Here is a 12,500-nt window from a genome sequence, read left to right as displayed (position 1 = left end):
GGTTAATAGCGTGTGCTCTGGTTATTAGCGTGTGCTCTGGTTATTAGCGTGTGCTCTGGTTAATAGCGTGTGCTCTGGTTAGTTTGTGCTCTGGTTATTAGCATGTGCTCTGGTTAGCGTGTGCTCTGGTTAGCGTGTACTCTGGTCAGCGTGTGCTCTGGTTAGCGTGTGCTCTGGTTATTAGCATGTGCTCTGGTTAGCGTGTGCTCTGGTTAGCGTGTGCTCTGCTTAGCGTGTGCTCTGGTTATTAGCGTGTGCTCTGGTTATTAGCGTGAGCTCTGGTTAGCGTGTAATCTGGTTATTAGCGTGTGCTCTGTTATCAGCATGTGCTCTGGTTAGCGTGTGCTCTGGTTAGCGTGTGCTCTGGTTAGCGTGTGCTCTGGTTAGCAGCGTGTGCTCTGGTTAGCAGCGTGTGCTCTGGTTAGTGTGTGCTCTGGTAAGTGTGTGCTCTGGTTAGCAGCGTGTGCTCTGGTTAGCAGCGTGTGCTCTTGTTAGTGTGTGTTCTGGTTAGTGTGTGCTCTGGTTAGCAGCGTGTGCTCTGGTAAGTGTGTGCTCTGGTTAGCGTGTGCTCTGGTTTGCGCGTGCTCTGGTTAGCGTGTGCTCTGGTTAGCGCATGCTCTGGTTAGCGCGTGCTCTGGTTAGTGTGTGCTCTGGTTAACAGCGTGTGCTCTGGTTAGCGTGTGCTCTGGTTAGTGCATGCTCTGGTTAGCGCGTGCTCTGGTTAGTGTGTGCTCTGGTTAACAGCGTGTGCTCTGGTTAGTGTGTGCTCTGGTTAGCGTGTGCTCTGGTTAGCGTGTGCTCTGGTTAGCGTGTGCTCTGGTTATTAGTGTGTGCTTTGGTTATTAGCGTGTGCTCTGGTTAGCGCATGCTCTGGTTAGCGCATACTCTGGTTAGTGTGTGCTCTGGTTAACAGCGTGTGCTCTGGTTAGTGTGTGCTCTGGTTAGCGTGTGCTCTGGTTAGCGTGTGCTCTGGTTAGCGTGTGCTCTGGTTATTAGTGTGTGCTCTGGTTATTAGCGTGTGCTCTGGTTAGCGCGTGCTCTGGTTAGCGTGTGCTCTGGTTATTAGTGTGTGTAACTGCATTAGAAGTTCTTCTGTCACGCTCTCATTCCACACACATTACAAATGTCTTCTTTATAGTGTGTAATAGTGTGTTTCCTCCCCATCGATTCATCATCATCCTCAGCCACTTCATCTCCCTTTACTCTAACACACTTCCACTTTCCCTCTCGCTGCTGCTGAAGAACTCGATGAGGAAATTAAAGCTGCGATATTAAACTGTCTCTGGTGAACACTTGAATCCATTACACAACGCTTGCCCTGGTTAGCGTGTGCTCTGGTTAGCGTGTGCTCTGGTCAGCGTGTGCTCTGGTTAGCAGCGTGTGCTCTGGTTAGCAGCGTGTGCTCTGGTTATTAGCGTGTGCTCTGGTTAAGCGTGTGCTCTGGTTATTAGCGTGTGCTCTGGTTAGTGTGTGCTCTGGTTAGCGTGTGCTCTGGTCAGCGTGTGCTCTGGTTATTAGCGTGTGCTCTGGTTAGTGTGTGCTCTGGTTAGCGTGTGCTCTGGTCAGCGTGTGCTCTGGTTATTAGCGTGTGCTCTGGTTATTAGCGTGTGCTCTGGTTATTAGCGTGTGCTCTGGTTAGTGTGTGCTCTGGTTAGCGTGTGCTCTGGTCAGCGTGTGCTCTGATTAACAGCGTGTGCTCTGGTTATTAGCATGTGCTCTGGTTAGCGTGTGCTCTGGTTAGCGTGTGCTCTGCTTAGCGTGTGCTCTGGTTATTAGCGTGTGCTCTGGTTATTAGCGTGTGCTCTGGTTGGCGTGTGCTCTGGTTATTAGCGTGTGCTCTGTTCTTAGCATGTGCTCTGGTTAGCGTGTGCTCTGGTTAGCGTGTGCTCTGGTTAGCAGCGTGTGCTCTGGTTAGCAGTGTGTGCTCTGGTTAGTGTGTGCTCTGGTAAGTGTGTAATCTGGTTAGCAGCGTGTGCTCTGGTTAGTGTGTGCTCTGGTTAGTGTGTGCTCTGGTTAGCAGCGTGTGCTCTGGTAAGTGTGTGCTCTGGTTAGCGTGTGCTCTGGTTTGCGCGTGCTCTGGTTAGCGTGTGCTCTGGTTAGGGCATGCTCTGGTTAGCGCGTGCTCTGGTTAGTGTGTGCTCTGGTTAGCGTGTGCTCTGGTTAGCGTGTGCTCTGGTTAGCGTTTGCTCTGGTTAGCGCGTGCTCTGGTTAGTGTGTGCTCTGGTTAACAGCGTGTGCTCTGGTTAGCGTGTGCTCTGGTTAGCGTGTGCTCTGGTTAGCGTGTGCTCTGGTTAGCGTGTGCTCTGGTTATTAGTGTGTGCTCTGGTTAGCAGCGTGTGCTCTGGTTAGCAGCGTGTGCTCTGGTTAACAGCGTGTGCTCTGGTTAGCGTGTGCTCTGGTTAGCGTGTGCTCTGGTTAGCGTGTGCTCTGGTTAATAGTGTGTGCTCTGGTTAGCGTGTGCTCTGGTTAGCGTGTGCTCTGGTTAGCGTGTGCTCTGGTTAGCGTGTGCTCTGGTTAGCGTGTGCTCTGGTTAGCGTGTGCTCTGGTTATTAGTGTGTGCTCTGGTTATTAGTGTGTGCTCTGGTTATTAGCGTGTTCTCTGGTTAGCAGCGTGTGCTCTGGTTATTAGTGTGTGTAACTGCATTAGAAGTTCTTCTGTCACGCTCTCATTCCACACACATTACAAATGTCTTCTTTATAGTGTGTAATAGTGTGTTTCCTCCCCATCGATTCATCATCATCCTCAGCCACTTCATCTCCCTTTACTCTAACACACTTCCACTTTCCCTCTCGCTACTGCTGAAGAACTCGATGAAGAAATTAAAGCTGCGATATTAAACTGTCTCTGGTGAACACTTGCATCCATTACGCAACGCTTGCCCACCAGCGCTTACAAATCACACTAAAAGAGCCGCATGAAACAGGCAAGACTTTCACAAGATGCTCAAATCTCAAAGGCTCATTCTCAGTTAGTTAGTAACCATATTAAACTGAATTCAGTTACACCTCTGGGTAAAAGGTCACTGAAGAAGGAGGAAATTACTTTTTTAAATCACCTAATTCCTAATCGAATATCCCGTTTTCACACAGAAAGAACATTATGAGAGTAAAATGGGTTGTGAAAAGCTTTTCTCAGTTCATTTAGATATTAAATGTAAACTTTTAACATGGTTTTGATGGAAGTGATAGAGATAAATGTGTCTGTAAATAAACATGATGGGCTCTGCTAGTAATAGTATTTCACAATAACTTTGTGAGTGAAGTGAAAGAATCAGAAGGTTAGATATTCAGAGTTTATTTATATGTCAGCTGGACTTCAGGTTTAGGGTAAATGGAGGCTAAAGGTCAAAGGGTCACATATGAGATGTGATTTTCATCATGTCCTTTAAGACTTTCAAGAGTCAAACGTCAATTATAAATACTGTATATATGTTTTGCTTACAGGCACATGTGTTTCTGCTTTAGGCCGTCTGTAGACAAACACAAACTCAGTGTGTTCTTCAGATAGATCAGTATATTTGTAAGGGCTTTTCCCCAGTTGCTTGTCTACAAAGTAAATCCAAATAAATCGTCTGTTTGTACACACTCTTTAAACTCTGATGTTTTCAGACCCACATCTATGAGGAAGTTTTAAACATTCAGAAAAAACTTTTTTTTTATAATTACCATGTCAGCGAAAATCTTCATAGAATATGTTTTTTTGGTAATGGGAATATCAGCCGGTCTGTATGGAAGCTTGTTTCTGCCACTGAATAATAATAAAAAAATAATAATAATAAATGCAACTTTTTTTCTTACAATTCTGAGAAATAAAGTTGCAATTCTGAGAAATAAAGTCGCAATTGCAAGATATAAACTCGCAATTCTCAAAAGTGTTCGCAATTCTGATTTTTATTCTAGCAATTATGACTTTTGTTTCTCTCAATTATTACTTTATAACTTGAAATTATGACTTTATATCTCGCAATTTTTACTTTATATCACGCAATTATGACTTTATCTCGCAATTATAACTTTTTTCTCACAATTCTGAGAAATAAAGTCGCAATTCTGAGAAATAAAGTCGCAATTGCAAGATATAAACTCGCAATTCTCGAAAGTTCTCGCAATTCTGATTTTTATTCTCGCAATTATGATTTTTTTCCTCTCAATTATTACTTTATAATTTGAAATTATGACTTTATATCTCGCAATTTTTACTTTATATCACGCAATTATGACTTTATGTCGCAATTATGACTTTATGTCGCAATTATGACTTTATCTCGCAATTCTGACTTTTTTCTCATAATTAGTCGCAATTGCAAGATATGAACTCGCAATTCTCGAAAGTTCTCACAATTATGACTTTTTTTCTCTCCATTATTACTTTATAACTTGAAATTATGACTTTATATCTCGCAATTTTTAGTCTATATCACGCAATTCTGACTCTATATCTCGCAATTCTCACTTTTTTCTCACAATTCTGAGAAATAAAGTCGCAATTGCAAGATATAAACTCGCAAATCTCGAAAGTTCTCGTAATTCTGATTTTTATTCTCGCAATTATGATTTTTTTCTCTCAATTATTACTTTATAATTTGAAATTATGACTTTATATCTCACAATTTTTACTTTTTATCACGCAATTATGACTGTCGCAATTATGACTTTATCTCGCAATTCTGACTTTTTTCTCATAATTCTGAGATATAAAGTCGCAATTGCAAGATATGAACTCGCAATTCTCGAAAGTTCTCACAATTATGACTTTTTTTCTCTCCATTATTACTTTATAACTTGAAATTATGACTTTATATCTCGCAATTTTTAATCTATATCACGCAATTCTGACTCTATATCTCGCAATTCTCACTTTTTTCTCACAATTCTGAGAAATAAAGTCGCAATTGCAAGATATAAACTCGCAATTCTCGAAAGTTCTCACAATTATGACTTTTTTTCTCTCCATTATTACTTTATAACTTGAAATTATGACTTTATATCTCGCAATTTTTACTCTATATCACGCAATTCTGACTCTATATCTCGCAATTCTGACTTTTTTCTTACAATTCTGAGATATAAAGTCAGAATTGCGAGATATAAATTCGCAATTATTGCAGATTTTCTTTATTCAGTGGCAGAAACAAGCCTCCAAACATCTGTCTGTCACTGTACAGCTGTAATTGATCTTAAATCATCAAACTCAATATGCTTTAATTCTCTAATGTCATTCTATCGTTGGCTAAATGGATTTAACACGCTGAGGATGACGTTATGAGAGCCAGTCTGAGCAGGTGATGAAATACAAACTAAACTCATGTTTGATGCCGTTAATGTCGGATCATCCGGACGATACGAGTTCTTGAGATTTCCGCTTGAAATAAACACACTTTAGCCACTGAATGAGATGCATTTCTGATTTCCCTCTTCGTGCATTTCTATTCAGGGTGGAACGTTGCCGATTTCTGATTATTTGGCAGAGACGCCGAGAAACAAAGCCAAGATCCTCCGACAGATGTCCCACTTAATATCGAACCACGACACCATTTATAACCCGTTAATCCACATCTGTGGCTATTTAATATGCTGAGAAAAGATGAGGAAAGTTACAGGCTTCAACTGAACTTTAGCTTTAAATAACACACTTCACTACTGGTTCTGACCAGCTATTTGAGTGTTTGTTTACATACGTGAACTGAAGCTCAGGATAGAAGTGTATTCAAGCTACCAGGTCTGTCGGGGGGGGGATCTGATCTATTAATATCTCAGTCGTTTATGTCAAAGCACCTCCGTTTGTGCTGATAAAGATGTTATAGTGACGCAGGCAGTTTTATTTTAGTATCATCGATATACTACACCGTAAAAAAATATTGGAAGTTGTAAATAAAAAAATTATTGGAGTCTTTCATGTTTTATTTAATGTGTTCCTTGCCGGTTATTATATTGTTCCTCTCTTGTAAGCGTATGCTGAATGCATGCACGTAAAGTTTAAGTGATGTTTAAGTATTTCAGTTTTAGTAAGCCCAAAGGAGGCTAGCTTTGTATGTGTGTGATATTGTGTGTGTGAGTGTGTTAGTGTGTGTGAGAAAGAGAGAGTGTGTGTGTGTGTGTGTGTGTGTGTGTGTGTGTGTGTGTGTGTGTGTGTGTGTGTGTGTGTGCATGTGTGTGCATGTGTGTGTGTGAGTGTGTTAGTGTAAGGGTATGTGTGTGTGAGTGTGTTTATGTGTGTGAGAAAGCGTGTCTGAGTGTGTGTCTGTGAGTGCGAGAGTGTGTGTGTGTGTATGTGTGTGATATTGTGTGTGTGAGTGTGTTAGTGTGTGTGAGAAACAGTGTGTGTGTGTTAGTGTGTTAGTGTGAGAGTATGTGTGTGTGAGTGTGTTTATGTGTGTGTGTGTGAGAAAGAGTGTCTGAGTGTGTGTGTGTGTGTGTGTGTGTGTGTGTGTGTGTGTCTGTGAGTGTGTGTGAGAGTATGTGAGTGCGAGAGTGTGTGTGTGTGTGTGTGTGTGTGTGTGTGTGTGTGTGTGTGTGTGTGTGAGTGTGTGAGTGTGTTTGTGTGTATGTGTGAGAAAGAGTGTATGTGTCTGTGTGTGTGTTTGTGTGTGAGTGTGTGTGTGTGTGAGTATGTGAGTGCGAGAATGTGTGTGTGTGTGAGTGTGTGTGTGTGTGTGTGAGAGAGAGAGAGAGTGAGTGTGTGTGTTTGTTTGTGTGTGTGTGAGTGTGAGAGAGAGAGAGAGAGAGTGAGTGTGTGTGTTTGTGTGTGTGTGTGTGTGTGTGTGTGTGTGTGTGTGTGTGTGTGTGTGTGTGTGTGTGTGTGTGTGTTTGAAAGAGCGAGAGAGAGTGTGTGTGTGTGCTTGTGTGTGTGTGTGTGAGAAGAAAAGGTGTCTAAGTGTGTGTGTGTGTGTGTCTGTGTTTGTGAGAGAGAGAGTTTTAATGTTAGTTAACCCTGAAAGGAGTCTAACTTTATCATAGACAGTTGTCCATTTCATGCTTGACTGTATTTCGGGTCACGGGAGGCATGAGAGTTCAACGCCATCGTATTTCACCCCAGAAATGTCTGTCCTCGTCTTTCTGTCCACAATCAAGGGTAGTTATCGCCAACACTCGGCCGCAAGTGACAGCAGCAACTGGACCAGAGGGTCGTGAAACTCAGGAGGAGTTGCCAAGATATGTTTCCAATCCACTGTGTCTCCGGACTGTGTTTGTGCCGTGAGCAGTCTCTGGCACACCAGAAAAAGACGTGCAGAAATGGGTGGAAAGAAATCCAAGATCTCGGCAGACGACGACATGACGCATTCGGCCAGAAAGACTCCCGAGGAAAACCTTCCCAGCGCCGAACGCATTCGCAAACACATGACCACACACTTCGGCTACAGGGTTCTCAGCCTGGCTCGCCGTGGGATCCGGGATCCTCCAGAGGATCTGTGGGATCTGACGGATCTCCAGAAGCTCAACCTGTCACTCAACTCTCTACGATCCATTCCCTCGTCTCTGGGGTCGCTGGAAAACCTGGTGGTGTTGAATCTGTGGGGGAACCAGCTGACCAGTTTACCGCCTGAGATCGGGCGTCTCCGAAACCTGAAGGTGCTTTTCGCGTATCGGAATCGGTTAAGCGACGTTCCCGAAGAACTGGGATGCTGCACTAAACTGGAAGTTTTAAGTCTGGCTAATAATCTTCTCACCGGCCTCCCGTCAACGCTTTCATCCCTCGACGGACTCAAGAAACTCAATCTGAGCCACAATCACATCAATCACATCCCCGGATGTGTTTACGCCATGAAGAGCCTGGTGTTCCTGCAGCTGGCCTGCAACAGACTGGAAAACATCGCGGATCAGATCCATGCGCTGGCCGACTTAAAGGTGACGTATTATGCCTCTTGTATGTAATTTGTATGTGACCCAAAGACCAATATGTAAGATGTAATTTCTGAAATTTCAGCTCAAAATCCCCCCAGATCATTTATTAAAGCTTGTTAAATTTGCCACTTTCTGGGTGTGAGCAAAAACTTGCCGTTTTTGTTTGTGTCCCTTTAAATGCAAATGAGCTGCAGCTCCGCCTCCGTTCAGAAGAGGGCGGAGTCTTATACACCGGCTTCAGAAACTCCAGCAATAACAAAACAGGCCAATCTCACTCATCCATCATCCCAGAATAACCAGTAGCGAGTGCAGCCTTACGGAGAGACTCAGGAAGAGTTTCTGAATGTTAGTGGAGACATTTATGTAGTTGTTGTGGAGTTACATTGTTCATCTCATCATCATGTTGAACTTCTACACAAGTGTCCACAGTTCCTGAGGTGTTTATAAGACAGCGGTGACATGTTCTGGTCAATAGTGTTCAGTGCTCGTCTGTGCTCAACGACAGAACAGTTTCAGGCTTTGCTGGATCTTTTACCATTGCGTTAGAACTGCTCACTGTTGGCGCTCGAGAAACCGAATGTCGGCTGGTGTGTGTAAACGTGCAGATTAAGCGCCGGTAATATTATAAACGTGCAGATTAAGGGCCGGTAATATTATAAACGTGCAGATTAAGAGCCGGTAATATTATAAACGTGCAGATTAAGAGCCGGTAATATCATAAACGTGCACATTAAGGGCCGGTAATATCATAAACGTGCAGATTAAGGGCCGGTAATATTATAAACGTGCAGATTAGGGGCCGGTAATATTATAAACGTGCAGATTAAGAGCCGGTAATATTATAAACGTGCAGATTAAGAGCCGGTAATATCATAAACGTGCACATTAAGGGCCGGTAATATCATAAACGTGCAGATTAAGGGCCGGTAATATTATAAACGTGCAGATTAGGGGCCGGTAATATTATAAACGTGCAGATTAAGAGCCGGTAATATTATAAACGTGCAGATTAAGAGCCGGTAATATTATAAACGTGCAGATTAAGAGCCGGTAATATTATAAACGTGTAGATTAAGGGCCGGTAATATTATAAACGTGCAGATTAAGACCCGGTAATATTATAAACGTGCAGATTAAGACCCGGTAATATTATAAACGTGCAGATTAAGACCCGGTAATATTATAAACGTGCAGATTAAGAGCCGGTAATATTATAAACGTGCAGATTAGGAGCCGGTAATATTATAAACGTGCAGATTAAGACCCGGTAATATTATAAACGTGTAGATTAAGGGCCGGTAATATTATAAACGTGCAGATTAAGACCCGGTAATATTATAAACGTGCAGATTAAGACCCGGTAATATTATAAACGTGCAGATTAAGACCCGGTAATATTATAAACGTGCAGATTAGGAGCCGGTAATATTATAAACGTGCAGATTAAGGGCCGGTAATATTATAAACATGAAGATTAAGGGCCAGTAATATTATAAACGTGAAGATTAAGAGTCGGTAATATTATAAACGTGCAGATTAAGAGCCGGTAATATTATAAACGTGCAGATTAAGACCCGGTAATATTATAAACGTGCAGATTAAGACCCGGTAATATTATAAACGTGCAGATTAAGACCCGGTAATATTATAAACGTGCAGATTAGGAGCCGGTAATATTATAAACGTGCAGATTAAGGGCCGGTAATATTATAAACATGAAGATTAAGGGCCAGTAATATTATAAACGTGAAGATTAAGAGTCGGTAATATTATAAACGTGCAGATTAAGAGCCGGTAATATTATAAACGTGCAGATTAAAAGCCGGTAATATTATAAACGTGCAGATTAAGGGCCGGTAATATTATAAACGTGCAGATTAAAAGCCGGTAATATTATTAACGTGCAGATTAAGGGCCGGTAATATTATAAACGTGCAGATTAAGGGCCGGTAATATTATAAACGTGCAGATTAAGGGCCGGTAATATTATAAACGTACAGATTAAGGGCCGGTAATATTATAAACGTGCAGATTAAAAGCCGGTAATATTATAAACGTGCAGATTAAGGGCCGGTAATATTATAAACGTGCAGATTAAAAGCCGGTAATATTATAAACGTGCAGATTAAAAGCCGGTAATATTATAAACGTGCAGATTAAAAGCCGGTAATATTATAAACGTGCAGATTAAGGGCCGGTAATATTATAAACGTGCAGATTAAGGGCCGGTAATATTATAAACGTGCAGATTAAGAGCCGGTAATATTATAAACGTGCAGATTAAGGGCCGGTAATATTATAAAAGTGCAGATTAAGGGCCGGTAATATTATAAACGTGCAGATTAAGGGCCGGTGATTTTATAAACGTGCAGATTAAGAGCCGGTAATATTATAAACGTTCCGATTAAGGGCCGGTGATATTATAAACGTGCAGATTAAGAGCCGGTAATATTATAAATGTGCAGATTAAGAGCCGGTAATATTATAAATGTGCAGATTAAGGGCCGGTGATATTATAAACGTGCAGATTAAGAGCCGGTAGTATTATAAATGTGCAGATTAAGGGCCGGTAATATTATAAACGTGCAGATTAAGGGCCGGTAATATTATAAATGTGCAGATTAAGAGCCGGTAATATTATAAACGTGCAGATTAAGGGCCGGTGATATTATAAACGTGCAGATTAAGAGCCTCAATATTATAAATGTGCAGATTAAGGGCCGGTAATATTATAAACGTGCAGATTAAGAGCCGGTGATATTATAAACGTGCAGATTAAGAGCCGGTGATATTATAAACGTGCAGATTAAGGGCCGGTGATATTATAAACGTGCAGATTAAGGGCCGGTTATATTATAAACGTGCAGATTAAGAGCCGGTAATATTATAAACGTGCAGATTAAGGGCCGGTAATATTATAAACGTGCAGATTAAGGGTCGGTAATATTATAAACGTGCAGATTAAGGGCCGGTAATATTATAAACGTGCAGATTAAGGGCCGGTAATATTATAAACGTGCAGATTAAGGGCCGGTAATATTATAAACGTGCAGATTAAGGGCCGGTAATATTATAAACGTGCAGATTAAGAGCCGGTAATATTATAAACGTGCAGATTAAAAGATGGTAATATTATAAACGTGCAGATTAAGGGCCGGTAATATTATAATAAGATCCTCTTCATACATCAGAAGGAAATCTGCGAAATCTGATTTATTTTTTGACATGCTTGCAGAGAAAGGCTCACCAAAACAAACTGGGTTTCACTTTTCACGTTCTCCGGGTTATTAGCACCCGATTATAGCACTTAAACACGGAAAAAGTCTGATTTTCATTAAATATTCCCTTTAAAGATCCTCATCGTAGAGGGAAACTGTATCCACTCGCTTCCCAAGATGCTCTGCCGTCTGACCAAGCTGGAGCTCCTGAATGTGGATTTCAACGACATCCAGAGCGTTCCTGCGGAGATGCACCGGCTGAGACGCCTGGAGAAGTTAGCGTGTCATCCCCTGGATAAAGGCCTTCACATCGTCCACAATCCCCTGCTTAAACCCATCAAAGAGGTTCTGGACGGAGGCCTGCAAGCGCTCTACAGTTACCTGAGGAACACGTGACACACACACACACACACTCTACAGTTACCTGAGGAACACGTGACACACACACTCTACAGTTGTTTACCAGTTCTGAGAGATGCAGATTCACCAACGGCTCTCGAGATACAGGAATTGTGTAATTATTTCTATTCTCTGAGATCATGTGCCTTCTCTTTTCAAAATGGTATAAATTCAGATAATCATTTGACCGTTCGCAAAGACCCGCCCTCTTTAGTTACTGTTGCTATGTCCGACAAGCCACGCCCCTCTCACGCTACATCATGTTCTCACCTATTTTTTATAGTCCATGGTTCTCACGCAGTGAAAAATACATCGCAGATCAGAGAGGACACTGACACACACTGACACACACTGACACACACTGAGACAGGACACACCAGCTTACTTTTGATATCAAACAAAGTCTCAACTTTCAAATTTGGCCATTTTTTCAAATAAATTTAAACAATACCGTTTTTTGTCTCTTTAATGTGTCTGACAGATCGCTAGATCCTCAGTTAAAGCGACTTGTGAACCGATCATCTCGTCCTTATAGTCACTTTATAGCCTCAAATAAACATGAATGAACATCAGAAGGAATGCTGTTTTAACCCCGGAAAGACGTCAGTACACTCCGTTTCTCAAGTTCAAATCCTCCAACGCTAATCAACTGCTTTATTGGACAAAAACGGCGGATGGCGGATTATGATTGGTCAGATCGCCTGTCAATCAAACTCCCTGCGAAGGGTCAATTGATCTTAAAGCATTTTTTACATCTAAGAAGCAGAGAGCTTAACTAAATCAAACTATAATACTCAAAAAGAATTGTTTTACTCAAAAAAATATATTCAAAAAGAATATTTTGCTAGAAGGTAACACTTTACAATAAGGTTCACCAGTTAACATCAGTTAACATAAAGACCTGCACGTATACAGCATTTATTAATCGTTGTTAATGTTAATTTCAACATTTACTAATACTGTATTAAAATCTTGTTAACATTAGTCAATGCACTGTGAACTAACATGAACAAACAATGAACAGCTGTATTATTATTAACT

At 41.5% G+C, this 12,500-nt stretch overlaps 1 protein-coding gene across 1 annotated transcript; it reads left to right on the top strand.

The window, feature by feature from the left end:
• Positions 1 to 6,701: 6,701 nt before the first annotated feature.
• Positions 6,702 to 11,914, top strand: LOC143747539 (uncharacterized). Its single transcript, XM_077240331.1, has 2 exons — positions 6,702 to 7,845; positions 11,196 to 11,914. Exons 1-2 carry the CDS (start codon positions 7,234 to 7,236, stop codon positions 11,454 to 11,456), a joined length of 873 nt encoding a protein of 290 aa, XP_077096446.1. The 5' UTR covers positions 6,702 to 7,233; the 3' UTR covers positions 11,457 to 11,914.
• Positions 11,915 to 12,500: the final 586 nt, after the last annotated feature.

Source organism: Siphateles boraxobius, unplaced genomic scaffold, assembly GCF_051911475.1.
Source record: "Siphateles boraxobius isolate OS27281-9 unplaced genomic scaffold, OSU_SipBor_1 225, whole genome shotgun sequence".
Lineage (NCBI taxonomy): Eukaryota > Metazoa > Chordata > Actinopteri > Cypriniformes > Leuciscidae > Siphateles > Siphateles boraxobius.
The sequence above is the reverse complement of the archived record's forward strand: the minus strand, read 5'-3'. Positions and strand labels throughout refer to the sequence as shown.